Genomic DNA, 13878 nt, shown 5'->3' on the forward strand with positions numbered 1-13878 from the left:
GTCTCTCCGTAGTTCGTGCCGTGTCCCGTGTCGAGACAGTGTTCAGTCGCAGGAGACTTTTCTGGTGACCCAGTCTGGTGTGACATCTACGTTCGGCACATCTATCCTTCACAGTGCGACACGTCTGACCAGTATAAGATTTCCCACACTGGCATGGGATTTTATATTTCCCTTGTCTCCTTAGACCTAGGTCATCTTCAACAGAACCCAGCATAGTTTGCACATTTGTTGGAGGGCGCAACAGACATTTTATGTAACGTTTTTTGAATAGCCTGCCAATAAACAGACCCATAATGCATTTAAACCTGCACAATAAGTAAAAGGGAAGGGTAGAAAAATTCTGTGGACGAAATTCCAGAATTTTTTGAACAGATCTCATACTGAATGAAATGTCTGAAAGTGAGCATGGTGCAACTAAAGCTCAAGAACAGCCAGAAAAAAAAACAGAACTCAAAGAGGGTGGTTTTTCTATGATATGTTGGTGGTGTGTCCTTTAATATTGGCAAGCTGTTCAAAAAACATGACATAATATGTGTCTTCCACTCTCCAGCGCGTGTGCAAACTGTGCCGGGTTCTGTTGAAGACGATCTGGGTCTAGGGAGACCAGGGATGTATAAAATCCCGTGGCAGTGTGGGAAATCATACACTGGCCAGATGTGTCACACTGTCAAGGATAGGTGTACTGAACGTAGATGTCACACCAGACTGGGTCAGCCAAAAAAGTCTGCTGTGGCCGAACACTGTCTCGATAAGGGACACGGTACGAAGTACGGAGAGAGAGAGATCCTTTCACCCACTTTCACCTACTGGGACTCCGTCATTAAAGAAGCAGTCGAAATTCGCATAAGGAACGACCCGTCGACAGAGGCACGGGATTTCAACTCGGCAAGGCACGGGGACCAGCACTGGTGGTACTGAGGCACCGTCGGCAGCAGACGGACGAATCCCAGTCGACACAGACGGACAGTCGAAAGTCCGCACTAAGGAATTGTCGGCCGCAGACGGACGAATCGGAGTCGACACAGATGGAGAATCAGAGTCCGCACATTTAAATGAGGTGCCAACACACTGCCCGAATGCGTGCTGGGCTACTATTTGCGGCCAGGCTTTTCCCGTGTCACGAATAAGAAGCCCGTGGCCCGTTTGTACGGCAGGGGGCACTGGATGTCGCTGTGCTCTAAGATCTGTCTACAATGACATTATAGCCTTAACCCTTGGTGCCTGCGCTCTTCTAGTGAGTCGGCGTATATATTGGTGAGCCGTTACAGTGACACAGCAGGAAGCGCCTTCGCCGAAATATTGTGCAGCTTCCACGACGTGACGCCCGTGACCCGTTGAAGGAGTTACTACGTAGGGAAAGTCTTAAACGTCACATACTCTCTCTTCGTCAGCACATACGTGAACTGTATTACATGACCATGTTCAGTGTTTTACTTACAGACTAAGTGAAAACCAAAGTAATTCTTCTCTCTCTCTCTCTCTCCATGTGTCCACTGTTCTTGTAACTACACTCTGGAAGTCTGCAAGTATTAAAGCCAGGCCAGTGATGCGAGTGCTAAATTATTTCCGCATCCGAGCACGTATTTCCTCTCACAGAGCTGCTGCAATTGCCGTCCTTTGTTAAAGACGGACATCATCCCTCGAGATAGCTTTCCATGTGCAAAAAAAAAAAAAAAAACCACCTGCTCACAATATCTGTGCCTTTGCCCTCGACACCTTATTTTATGACTTACAGTTGTGAGAATCATCCATTGGGAGGGAGATGCCGGCCCTACGATAAACGACTGTCAACCTGCACCGTGGTTACGTGTGCAGAATGAAGTGGTGCTGTGTGATGTGCATGTGGATTTTCCACTGCTCACATTCTGCAGTTCTATGAACTGCACTGAAACAGGCTGAATCTGTCCACAGAATGTTCAATTGTCATTCATTGTCCACTCCCATGTGAGCAAGGAACTCCAGAGCAAACATTTGTCGTGCACGTATGTCGGCAGGAAGCAACTCGTGCACACGGGGGATTCTGCACAGATAGCAATGAGGGATGTTTTGTAGGATTTTATGGACTGTATTCGCTGGCGTGTCCGTGTGTGCTACAGGTTTGCACACCACCTCTCGACCCCTCCTGCAGTGCTGTGGCCACATCTTCCACAAACGTCAGATCGTCTGCTTTCCTCCCTGTGCCATGTTGAACTTTGAAAGAACTTGTCTTTTTGAATTTTATAATGATTTTCTCTGGAGCCTTAGCAGACGTAGGACCAGTATCCTTTTTTTTTTTTACCCTGAGTGTTTGCAACTTGTTCAGGGCTATTGGTGCCCAGTCACCATTCTTGTAAAAGAGCTTAACCTGCACCATCCGACCCTTCGTGGAGACAATCGTTCTGAGTGTCTCGGACGCAAACTGAAGAACAGCCTTGTTCCGTGCATCTGTTAGTGTGCGTGTTCTGACACTTACGGCACCATCTATTGGTCAAATTTTCGTTTTTGTTCCGTGACATTTCCTTGTATTGATAATACGCTGTTTCAATTTGACATCATTCTGTGCAGTGATTCTCTTTCGACAGTGTTTTGAAACTGGAACTTTAATCGTGGACATCCCACAGTTAGAATTAACTGTGTTTGGAGATATGAAATGGGATGACTACATACTGAAAATTCAGTCAAGGAGACTAAAAAGTTATGAGATAGAATAACTGGCCGGCATCTACTTTCGTGTTGCGAAATGTGCAATCCTGCTGACAATCAAGCATGAAAATGATGACATTACCCTAGCTTCCACAACTAACAGTTACTTTTTCGATGAGAGAGGGCCAGATCTTGGGCAAAGTTAAAAGGAAGGGCAGTTAACTTGGAGTCCAGGATGACTGGGACCCACCTGCAGTGAGAATGAGGTGGTCAAAGATATAGTAGTAGTTCTCGGAGAGAGTAGGTGGCTAGAGATTGTAAATTAGTAAGCACTGTACCAATTTGTGTTCAGATATTATGAGGGCGGAGACAAATAATTATTCATCAGAGGTGATGATGATGATATGAAAAGGATAGATTCCTACTCACCATTAGTGAAGATGTTAAGTCGCAGACACACACACACACACACACACACACACACACACACACACACAAAACAAAGTGACTACAAAACAAGTGTAACCACCTGTGACTGTTGCATCTGAAGTGACATGCAGTGCCTCTCGAAATATACCGAGGGTGTCACTCGAACATTCCCCTTGTGACTCAGTACCACCCAAGACTGGAGCAACTGAATCACATTCTCCGCCAGGGTTTCGACTACCTATTGTTGTGCCTTGAAATGAGGAATATCCTACCCACTATCCTTCCCACTCCTCCATAGTGTAGTTCTGCTGCCCACCGAACCTACGCAATATCCTCGTCCATACCCACTCAGCCCCAGATCCCAACCCATTACCTCATGGCTTATATCCCTGAAACAGACCTCGGTGCAAGACCTTCCCATACACCACCACCACCACCACCACCACAGCACCCTACTCCAGATCAGTCACATGAATCACCTATGTCATCAAAGGCAGGACTATCAGAGAAACCAATTGTCTGATTTACACTCTAAGCTGCAATGACTGTGCTGTGTTCCGTGCGGGCACGATGCCCGACAAGTTGTCTGTTCGTACAAATGGCCACCGACAAACTGTGGCCGAGAAGCAGCTAGACCACCCAGTTGCTGAGCACACTGTCCAACATGTTCTTCATTTTAATGACTGCTTCATAGCCTGTGCCATCTGGATCCTTTCTACTATTACCAGCTTTTCCGAACTGCGCAGGTGGGTACTCTCCCTGCAATATATCCTATGTTACCATAATCCTCTTAGCCTCAACCTTGGTTAGTCATTGTCCTACACTCACCTGTCCAGTTCCCTGTTCTGACACTGCCACTACTCAGCCCTCTATACTACCAACACAACAACAGTCTGCTTACTTCTCTCCTTTCTCCCCACCCTCCATTAACCTCCGACTGCACCAGCTGGCCTACCCTCTCCTCACCTTGTCCCTGTTGTTGTTGTTGTTGTTGTTGTTGTTGTTGTGGTCTTCAGTCCTGAAACTGGTTTGATGCAGCTCTCCATGCTACTCTATCCTGTGCAAGCTTCTTCATAGCCCAGTACGTACCGCAGCCTACATCCTTCTGAATCTGCTTAGTGTATTCATCTCTTGGTCTCCCTCTACGATTTTTACCCTCAACGCTGCCCTCCGATAAATTGGTGATCCCTTGATGCCTCAGAATGTGTCCTACCAACCGTATGCTCCCATAAACAGTACTTTACTGTCTCACCCCCCCCCCCCCCCCCCTTGTTCTCCCTCCCCCTCCCTGCCCCAACCTCCTCGTTAACCCCTCCACGCAGATTGCATCTTCCGTCATGCAGTGCCACTTGGAGCCTGTTCCCATCAGCCGAGACGGTGCTTGTGTGTGTGTGTGTGTGTGTGTGTGTGTGTGTGTGTGTGTGTGTTGTTCAGCAGTCTTTTTGTTACGCCTGTCTGTGACTCAATATCTCCACTATATGGTGAGTAGCAAACTATCCCTGTCACAATATTGTAATTATCGCGTCCCGGATTTTTCATTGTTTCATTAGTGGTGACGGAGATGAGTAGTATTCAGGCAGAAAGAAATATATGCACTGCCTGACAAGAAAGCAGTGTAACATCCAGAACACGTGGTCAGAGGTCAATGTACCTTTGTATAATTACCCACCATCAGGAGGTATGTAAATAGTTAAGAGTTGGAATTATCTGCAACAAGTAAAACAGCCACCAGAGTGCATTCCTGTATTTTGTATTGTTACCACCACCCCCCCCCCCTTTCCCAGGGTATGCAGTGTCTTAAAAAAATTGTCAAATGTTTTGAGACAAGGTGGTACTCACCAAAATGAGAAAAAAGAATGTATTAGTCGTGGCATACTATCCACAAGTTCATCGAGGCACTGTTGGTCCAGATTGTCCCACTACTCAATGGCAATTCAGCATAGATCCCTCGGAGTGATTGGTGGGTCACATAGTCAATAAGCAGCCCTTTTCAATCTATCCTAGGGATGTTGGATAGGGTTCATGTCTGGAGAACATGGTGGCCACTCTAGTCGAGTGATGTAGTTGTCTTGAAGGAAGTCATTCACAAAATGTGCTTGATGGGGGCACAAATTGTCATCCACAAAGATGAATGCCTCGCCAATATGGTTGCGCTATCAGTCAGAAGATGGCATTCGCGTATCGTACAGCCATTACGGCACCTTCCGTGACCACCAGTGGCGTACGTTGGGCCCATATAATGCCACCCCAAACCAGCATGGAACCTCCAACTGGCTGACGATTGTCTGGTTGAAGGCATATGCAAAACTCATCAGTGAAGAGAATGTGATGCCAATCCTGAGTGGTCCATTCGGCATGTGTGTACCGCTCTGCACGGTGTCGTGGTTGCAGAGATGGACTTCACCGTGGTCGTCGGGAGTGAAGTTGCGCGTCATGCAGCCTATTGCGCACAGTTTGAGTTGTAACGTGACGTCCTTTGCCTGCATGAAAAGCATTGTTCAACACAGTGGCATTGCTGTGAGGGTTCCTCTGAGCCATAATCTGTAGGTAGTAGTCATTCACTGCAGTAGCAGTCCTCGGGCGGCCTGAGTGAGGCATGTCATCGACAATTCCCGTCTCTCTCTGTATCTCCTCCATGTCCGAACAGCATCGCTTTGGTTCACCCCGAGACGCCTGGACACTTCCCTTGTCGAGAGTCCCGCCTGGCACAGAGCAACAATGCGGATGTGATCAAACCACGGTATTGACCGTCCAGGCGTGGTTGAACTGCAGACAACACGAGCAATGTACCTTCTTCCTGGTGTAATGACTGGAACTGATCGGCTGTCGAACCCATTCTGTCTAATAGGCACTGCTCGTGCATGGCTGTTTACATATTTTGGCATTTTTAGTGACCTCTCTGAACAGTCAAAGGCACCGTGTGTGTGATACAGTATCCACAGTCAACGTCTATCTTCAGGAATACCGGGAACTGGGGCGATGCAAAACTTTTTTTGATGTGTGTATTTACAAGGCCTGTTCAGAAACAGAAAGAAATGTATTTGAAAAGAATTACATGATATTGCTGATACACTTGTTGAATCTTTTCTACGTAATCACCATCCCGTGCAATGCGTGTGCTGAGGTGTGGTGGGAGCTGCTTTATGCCCTCCTCAAAGAACTCTCGTGCTGGCTCCTTCCTCCACTTCAGAACCTTCTGCTCATCAGTTGAAAAATTAATTTAATTCCACTCGTGTGTGCCTTCAGGGAGGTGAAAAGGCGATAACATGAAGGCACCAAGTCAGGGGAATTGGGGGGAGGGGGGGTTCTGAACATCCCAACCAAATGAGTCCAAGATTGGCTAAGACAGTGTGAGGACAGGTGTTGTCGTGCAGTGGGTACACTCCTCTTGTCAGCATTCCCCTCTTTTTGTTTTGAATACTCCTTTTTTTATAAAAAGAGCAGTGTCATTGTGCATTGATGGTCATTTTGCCTGAAATTGTGGTTTTGAGTTTTTTTGCAGACGGGGAATTGGTGTGACGCCTGCTTTTTTTCTGTCAGCTGTGTAATGTGCCACCCACATTTCATCTCCGGTCACAGTAGAGCTCAGAAAATGCTCACCTTCCAATTCGAGGTGCTCGAGAAACTCACGGGCGCTTTCGACCCAATTTTTTTCGTACTGCTCTGTCAGCTGTTTTGGAACCTATCTTCTGTGAGTGTGTGATTTGAGAGAGTTCTAAAGATTTGTGTATACATCGCAGAAATTTCATTCCCTGTCAATTAGCAGTCTTCAGGAACAGTTTCTTTGATTTTTTCAGCAAAAAAGGTCTTCCATTCCTCTGTTTAGCATCAAAATTTGCCTTCTCTGCACTAAATTCCATACACCACTTAAACGCTCTTATTCTGTCGTCGACAACTTTACCGTAAACCGTTTTGATTTCCGAAAAAAGTTTGGTACGTATTATTCCTTCCGTGATTAGGAAGCAGATTACAGTGTGTGGCTTGAACTGGGTGGGATTTCTTACTGACATCTTTCACGCAATTGGACATAACAACGTGAGTTTATGTGCTAAAGTGCGCCTGCAATGCTCGCTCTGGTAAGGGGACCCCCCAACAGTGGCTCGTTATGGTCCCAGTACACTTACTCGCTGAATATACCTCGTATATACTATATTTACTATTGACTTCAGAGCAACTGTGGCATCACCCTCTGATACATCAGCCCTGTGATTGTTGTGGAATACCACTGCAAGTAAGCAAAATTAATGTACTCCAGCATCCCCTGGTGTGTTTACTATAAGATTGGCAAGTCTGAAATGTTTTCAAATTGTGCGTTCCTTACCGTGCCAAGCTGCTCTGTCTTCCATTTGTCGCTGCGAGCTGTGAATCTCGATAGTGGAAGTGCCTTGGAGTTTGAAGTTGTAAACGTGTCAGTTAAACACAGACATACGGCATTGTAATTTATCGACAGTTTATTCAGTTATACTGTCTCAAAATACGTTTGCTGTAATAACTGCTCACTGGTCGTTTACTGACATGTACACAATTAAAGGCTCAGTTCTTAATTTGCTCACCAGCTGTTGTCCTTACAGTAACATCGTTCTTGACACTTTCTATACTACTACTGCGTGGTACACTTCACAATGTTTACAAAGTCTTTCACCATTATTACTGACATAGTATGTGCACTCATGAATTCACAGTCCAATGCCCTGATGTAACCTCATGTCAGGACATTTACAGTCTCCCTGTTTGGTGCCAATGACTCACTTCATGGTTTTCAGTCAATTGCAAGAGCAAGCTATATTAATCAGCGAAGAAAAAGAGAGAAATTATAAAGGTAACCATCCCAGATTTTTAGTACCAATTACTTCATGTGACAAATTAAGAAACACAAGGCGCTGCTTTTTGATATTGTAATGTGTAACTTAAGACTCATTAAAGCTTCCCTGGCTTCTAAGGGTGCAGCTATCTGTAATTTATTTAACAGAAGTTTAAAATCTTAATGAGTTTTGATAACATATTTGAAATAATGGTGACCTAAATTGAATTATAATGATAAAATGAATGTTGATTGCAAAAGGTTTTCTGCCATTGTTACTGATTTTTTTTTTTTTGTTATAAAATTTGTATATTTTCTATAAAAAACAAAATATTGGAGATCTAAGAACATCAACATGTTGAGAAGATTTTGGGTGTCAGTATTACTGGAACAGAATTTTGAAATATTACAGGGTATGAAAAGGGTGGTATCTCGGAATTTCAGAAATTTGACATAAAATGATCACTTTTTAAGTCAGTCTGCAAAGCTAAGTAGTTGGTTCTGAGGTTTCAATTTTGACATGTGTATTTTTACATGATAATGAAATTATATCTGAAAATCGTGGTATCTCCAGAATTAACTAACTACAACTGAAAACAATTACTGCATAATGTTCATGGTGCGAGACAGTAAATCTGTAATAATAAGCATGTGAAATAATTTGTTAAATGTAAAAGTCGATAAATTTATGTCGCAGTCACGATTCTGTACTTGTAATAAGGTGATGAGTTGTATCTGTAGCACATTAAATGGTCGGATTAAATATGCTTTGTTTCAGGTTCATCTTAAATTGCAATTTAATCACTCCAAGTGAAGACAAAAGTGTTTGAAGATGAAGTGTCACCATTGCTTTGAAATCAATAGGAAATAAAAACAGAAACATTAGACCCAACTTAGCAGAGACAAAAATCATAAGAGAATAATGTTTATTATCCATAACAAAATAGCTCATGTTATAAGGATGCATACTGCAAATTGGATGCAGCAGTCAGACACAAGTATGATAAAAGAACTTCATCCACATTTAACAGTTGGTGGTGTCGTATATTTAGAAGTGCCTACTCAAATGACTCTTATAGACTTTCGTGCTGGGGCCTCGAGGTTTTCTCGGTAAATGTTTGGTACTGTGGTGCATATTCCTGATTGTTGCACTTTCAAAATTGCTATTGTAGTTTCTTGAAATTTACCTTTGTTATGCATGCATTGTGTATGTGTTGTACGGTTTGCTAATAATTGGTTTGGTAAAGACCATTTCAAGTTTTAAGGTACCATATACTGTTTGCTTTTTTTGTTGCTGATGTGAACCTGGAAATAGCTCACACCGAGTGTTGAAACTGTTGTGGAATCTATTAGAACTGTACCCATAGAAGTAGATCTTATGTGAAATCTTCTTGATGGATTAAAACTATATGCTGAACTGGGATTTGAACCTGTGACATTTTCCTTTCACGAGCAAGTGCTCTACCGACTGAGCTATCTGGGCACGATGCGTGACCCGGCCCTAAAGTTTTACTTCTGACAGTACCCCTTCTCCCACCTTCCAAACTTTGCAAATGTTTCCTTGTATTGTTATACTGGACTAGCACTCCTGAACAAAGGGTATTGTGGAGATGCTGCTTAATCGTGATATAAGGGGATTGTTACCAGAATGCATTTTCACTTTTCAGAGGAGGGGGCGTCGATTTGAAGCTTCCCGGCTGATAAAGTGCGTGCCGGATATGTTGGGAACTCGTGACCTTTGCCACGAAGACGGGTCTACATCTATACTCTGCAAGCCATCCAATGGTGTGTGGCAGAGTACCTCCCTTTCCTGTTCCAGTAGTGTATGGTTCACGGGAAGAACGCCTGCCAGAAAGCCTCCGTGCATGCTCGAATCTCTCTAATTTTACATTCGTGATCTCCTCGGGAGGTATAAGTAGGGTGAAGCAATATATTCGATACCTCATCCAGAAACGCACCCTCTCGAAACCTGGACAGCAAGCTTCACCGCGATGCAGAGCGCCTCTCTTGCAGAGTCTGCCACTCGAGTTTGCTAAACATTTCCGTAATGCTATCACACTTACCAAAGAACCCTGTGACGAAACGCGCCGCTCTTCTTTGTATCTTGTCTATCGCCTCGGTCAACCCGACCTGGTACGGATCCCACACTGATGAGCAATACTCGAGTATAGGTCGAACGAGTGTTTTGTAAGCCACCTCCTTTGTTGATGGACTACATTTTCTTAGAACTCTCCCAATGACTCTCAATCTGGTACCTGCCTTACCAATAATAAATTTTATATGATCATTCCACTTCAAATCGTTCCGCACGCATACTCCCAGATATTTTACAGAAGTAACTGCTACCGGTGGGTCGTGAGTCGTGCTGGGACAGCTGAGTCTGTAGAGCATTGCCCACAAAAGGGTAAAGGTCCGAAGTTTGTGACCCGGTCTGGCACACAATTCATATCTGCTGGAAAGTTTGAAACCGGTGTGCACTCTGCTGCAGAGTGGAAATACATTCTGGAGATCTGAGGTTGGTTACAGGTAATGGAAATATAAATGCTGGTGTCCTATTGCTTGTACGAAGGTGTCAGTCCCCTTATTTTGTGTGTGCACTGTTTCCGCTGCCGCCCCCGGCTACTCGGCTGTGTTGTGGCATGCTGCTGTGGGCCCCGTCTGTGTTTGACGTGTGTGCGATGGGTGTGTGACCGGCGGCTCTGACGCCGCCCTCCGCTTCTGACTGTCTCGAGCTCAGACTCGCCCCTGCGCAGGCCTGCCGTCGCAGCTGGACTGGGGGCGGCTGGTGCCCTCTGGGGGAGCCGGCGGGGTGCGGCTCTTTTCGCTACCGCTGGACGTCGTGCTCAAGAACAATGTGGCACTCTCCTACTTCATCGACTACATGACCAGCATCGGGGCACAGGCCTATCTTTTCTTCTACCTGAATGTTGAAGGTGAGTTGTGATTCACCGTGTTTACTATCTTTGTAACGAAATGAAACTACACGGTCCCAGAGACTTCTGCAAGTCTCAAACATCTGTGATACACAGGGTGATTATAATTAAAGTTAAACTTTCAAACCGCTGTAGAAATAACATTGGTCAGAATAACATCACATTGCAGCAGAATGTTATCAGAGAAGGGGGAAAACGTATCGTAGAACAAAAATAAATAGTTACAAACTGTAACAATAAATGGTGCTGTAAGCATCATAATTTAATAGTGGTCGACTACTAGTGACAAATGAATCGTACAACAATGCCTAAGGTGTATGTTTGATGTTAAACAAACTGTACTACTCAGTGTTCATGGGTGTACAGGTGTGATACTGTTAGTTACGTAAGCCCATCCACCCCGGCAAGGTCATATCACATTGAATGGGAAAAATCAGTTTTTAATTGTCCTGAGGCCAAAAACCACATAAAAACACCACCCACATTGGTTTTTAATTGTGCTGAAGCCAAAAATCGCGTAAAAAAGCATCAATCCAAATCAAATCGGATTATTACTTTCCACGTGACTATCGCAAAAGATGTTCAATGTCCTATCCACCATTTTCTGCAACAAGTTGAGATCGAGAAACAGCATTATTCCACAACTCGTCAAAGTGTTTCCGCGATCACGTTCAGAATGCGTTGCACAGTGTGTGTCTTCAGTGCAGCTAAGTTTGCAATCAGAACATTGAACACATCATCTTTCAGATAGCTCCACAGCCAGAAGTCACACGGATTCAGATCAGGTGATCAGGATGGCCAAGCTGTAGGGAAATGGCAGCTGATAATTCTAGCATTTCCAAAATGGCGCTTCAGGAGCTGCTCAACTGGATTTGCAATGTGTGGTGGTGCGCCATCTTGCATAAAAGTGATCCCGCCCACGCCTCCACGCTGTTGGATAGCTGGAATGGTGTGGTTGCGCAAAGGACACCCGCAGCGCTTACCAGTGATGGTACAGGTAATAGGACCGAAGAAACTCTCTCTTCAAAAAAAATATGGCCCTATGATAAATAATGCTGTAAACCCGCACCACACAGTGGCCTTTTCAGGATGAAGTGGTACTGTTTGATTTCCGTGTGGATTTTCCGTTGCCCATATTCGACAATTCTGTGCGTTGACATATCCTGTCAGATGGAAGTGGGCTTCGTCTGTTCACAAAATCTTCCACGGCCAATCAATGTCTCCTTCCGTGCGAGCAAGAAAGTCTAAAGCAAAGGTCTCTCATGCTGGCAGGTCAACAGGAAGCAACTCGTGCTCATGGGTAATTTTGAATGGATAGCAAAGAAGTATGTTTTGTAGGATTTTATGCACCGTGGTCACGGGTACATCCAGTGTTCGCGCAATTCTCCGTGCACTAAACGTTTGCACACCACCGCTCGTCTCCTGCATTGCTGTGGTCACTGCTTCCACTGACGCTGAATCAATTCGTTTCCTCTCTCTACCAGGTTGCACACCTAAAGAACCCGTCTTTTCGAATTTCTGAATCATTTTCTCCAGACCCTCGACAGGCATCGGACAAACGCCTTTTTTCAAACCCGTCAGTGTCCACAACTTCTCCAGAATGAAGTGTGCGCAGTCATCATTCTGTAATACAGCTCTACAAACTGAGTGCGATCCTGCATTAAGACAGTCATGGTGAACATCGCAGACACAAAAGGAGGAAAAGCCGTGTACCCGGCGTGTGTACACCAACTTCAATGGGTCGTGCATGTGACAGGTGTTTTCATTTACATATTCTGACACATACAGTGCCATCAGTTGATCAATTTTCACACTATTTTTTTTCTTCTGCCATACGTTTTCTCCTTTCTCCAATGATATTCTGTTAAATTTGACGTCATTCTGACCAGTGGTGTTATTTCTACAGCATTTTGAAAATTTAACTTTAATTATAATTATCATAAATGTTGACATAAACGTAATGTTATGCGTAATTGGCCCATTATCGTGATGAAGCAAGTGGACTACAGGAAATAAAGAATGCTATAATTTCATTGTACTGTAAGGAATGTGAGCATTGGTATATTAATTTATCCACATTAACGTTGGTTGAAGCTTGTGACTGTGGACAGAATTACTTGAGGAAATACAGTCACCAGATTACTTGAAGTGCTTATTTCAATAGTGGTACAAGTGCATTTTTGTTCATTTTGAGATACAAAGTCCTAAAGTTAAATGAGGGCTGAAAAATCTGCAGTTGAGATACCAGAAATATTCAAGTATATGGCTCGTTGCTACAGATGAACCTTTCTTTTTATTTGTTTGGATAATTAATTTCAGCAGCATTATAGGCAGAAAAGTTGTGGTAATAGAGCTGTTCCACTATAGAAATAAAATAAACTGAGCATTTTATATAAACCTGTTAATTCTTTTATTGAAAATAATTTTTATTACAGTTTTAATGTACACTTTCTTATTAAATTCACATGTATAATTGAACCACACAGTCAGATATGTTTTCAGGTCAATTGGTTTCTGTAAAACTAAGGATTACATTCTTCTTCTTCTTCTTCTTCTTCTTCTTCTAGACCTCTGTCTTAGGTTTGTAGAGCAAGGAAATAACTATGTTTGATAGTTGGACTATAAGGGAGCAAATCAAGCATATCCTACTTTTTCTTTTTCAGGTTTTTTCTCATTTGTGGGTAAAGTTGTGAAACTGAAATAGTACAACATGCGTGTGGTCTCCCTCTATTATGTTTGGGAGCAAAATTTAGGACATGGAAGTCAATGTCACCATTCAATGTTTTCTTGTAGAGCATTTTGTACGGCTTCTGTCTCTCAAAAAGCATCCGTTTTATTTTCAGTCAATTACATTGAACATACTCCTCATTCTGCATTGTTCTTACCACTGCATTTTGTAACTGTTTCGGTGCTAAAAAGTCAGAATGCTTCATTCCTGTGCATACAATTTTTTTTTTTTGCCAGTTTTCCTAATTGTTTCAAAAATATCATCTGGGTGAAAAAACTCTGTTATTTAATTGTTTTTCTATCTGGGCAAAATCCCTGCCATTTGGCAGGTATTAATGACCTGCAAACAGGAACTTTAAATCAATA

General features: G+C 43.6%; 1 protein-coding gene across 3 annotated transcripts in view; it reads left to right on the top strand.

The window, feature by feature from the left end:
• LOC126213133 (sorting nexin-13-like) overlaps positions 1 to 13878 on the top strand; it is a 399760-nt gene that overhangs the window by 212453 nt on the left and 173429 nt on the right. For all 3 annotated transcript variants that reach the window (XM_049940749.1, XM_049940751.1, XM_049940750.1), the window contains one exon: positions 10606 to 10785. In XM_049940749.1, the coding sequence (XP_049796706.1) occupies positions 10606 to 10785 (180 nt within the window). The remainder of the gene's footprint in view (positions 1 to 10605; positions 10786 to 13878) is intronic.

Source organism: Schistocerca nitens, chromosome 11 (assembly GCF_023898315.1).
Source record: "Schistocerca nitens isolate TAMUIC-IGC-003100 chromosome 11, iqSchNite1.1, whole genome shotgun sequence".
In the NCBI taxonomy this organism is placed as follows: domain Eukaryota; kingdom Metazoa; phylum Arthropoda; class Insecta; order Orthoptera; family Acrididae; genus Schistocerca; species Schistocerca nitens.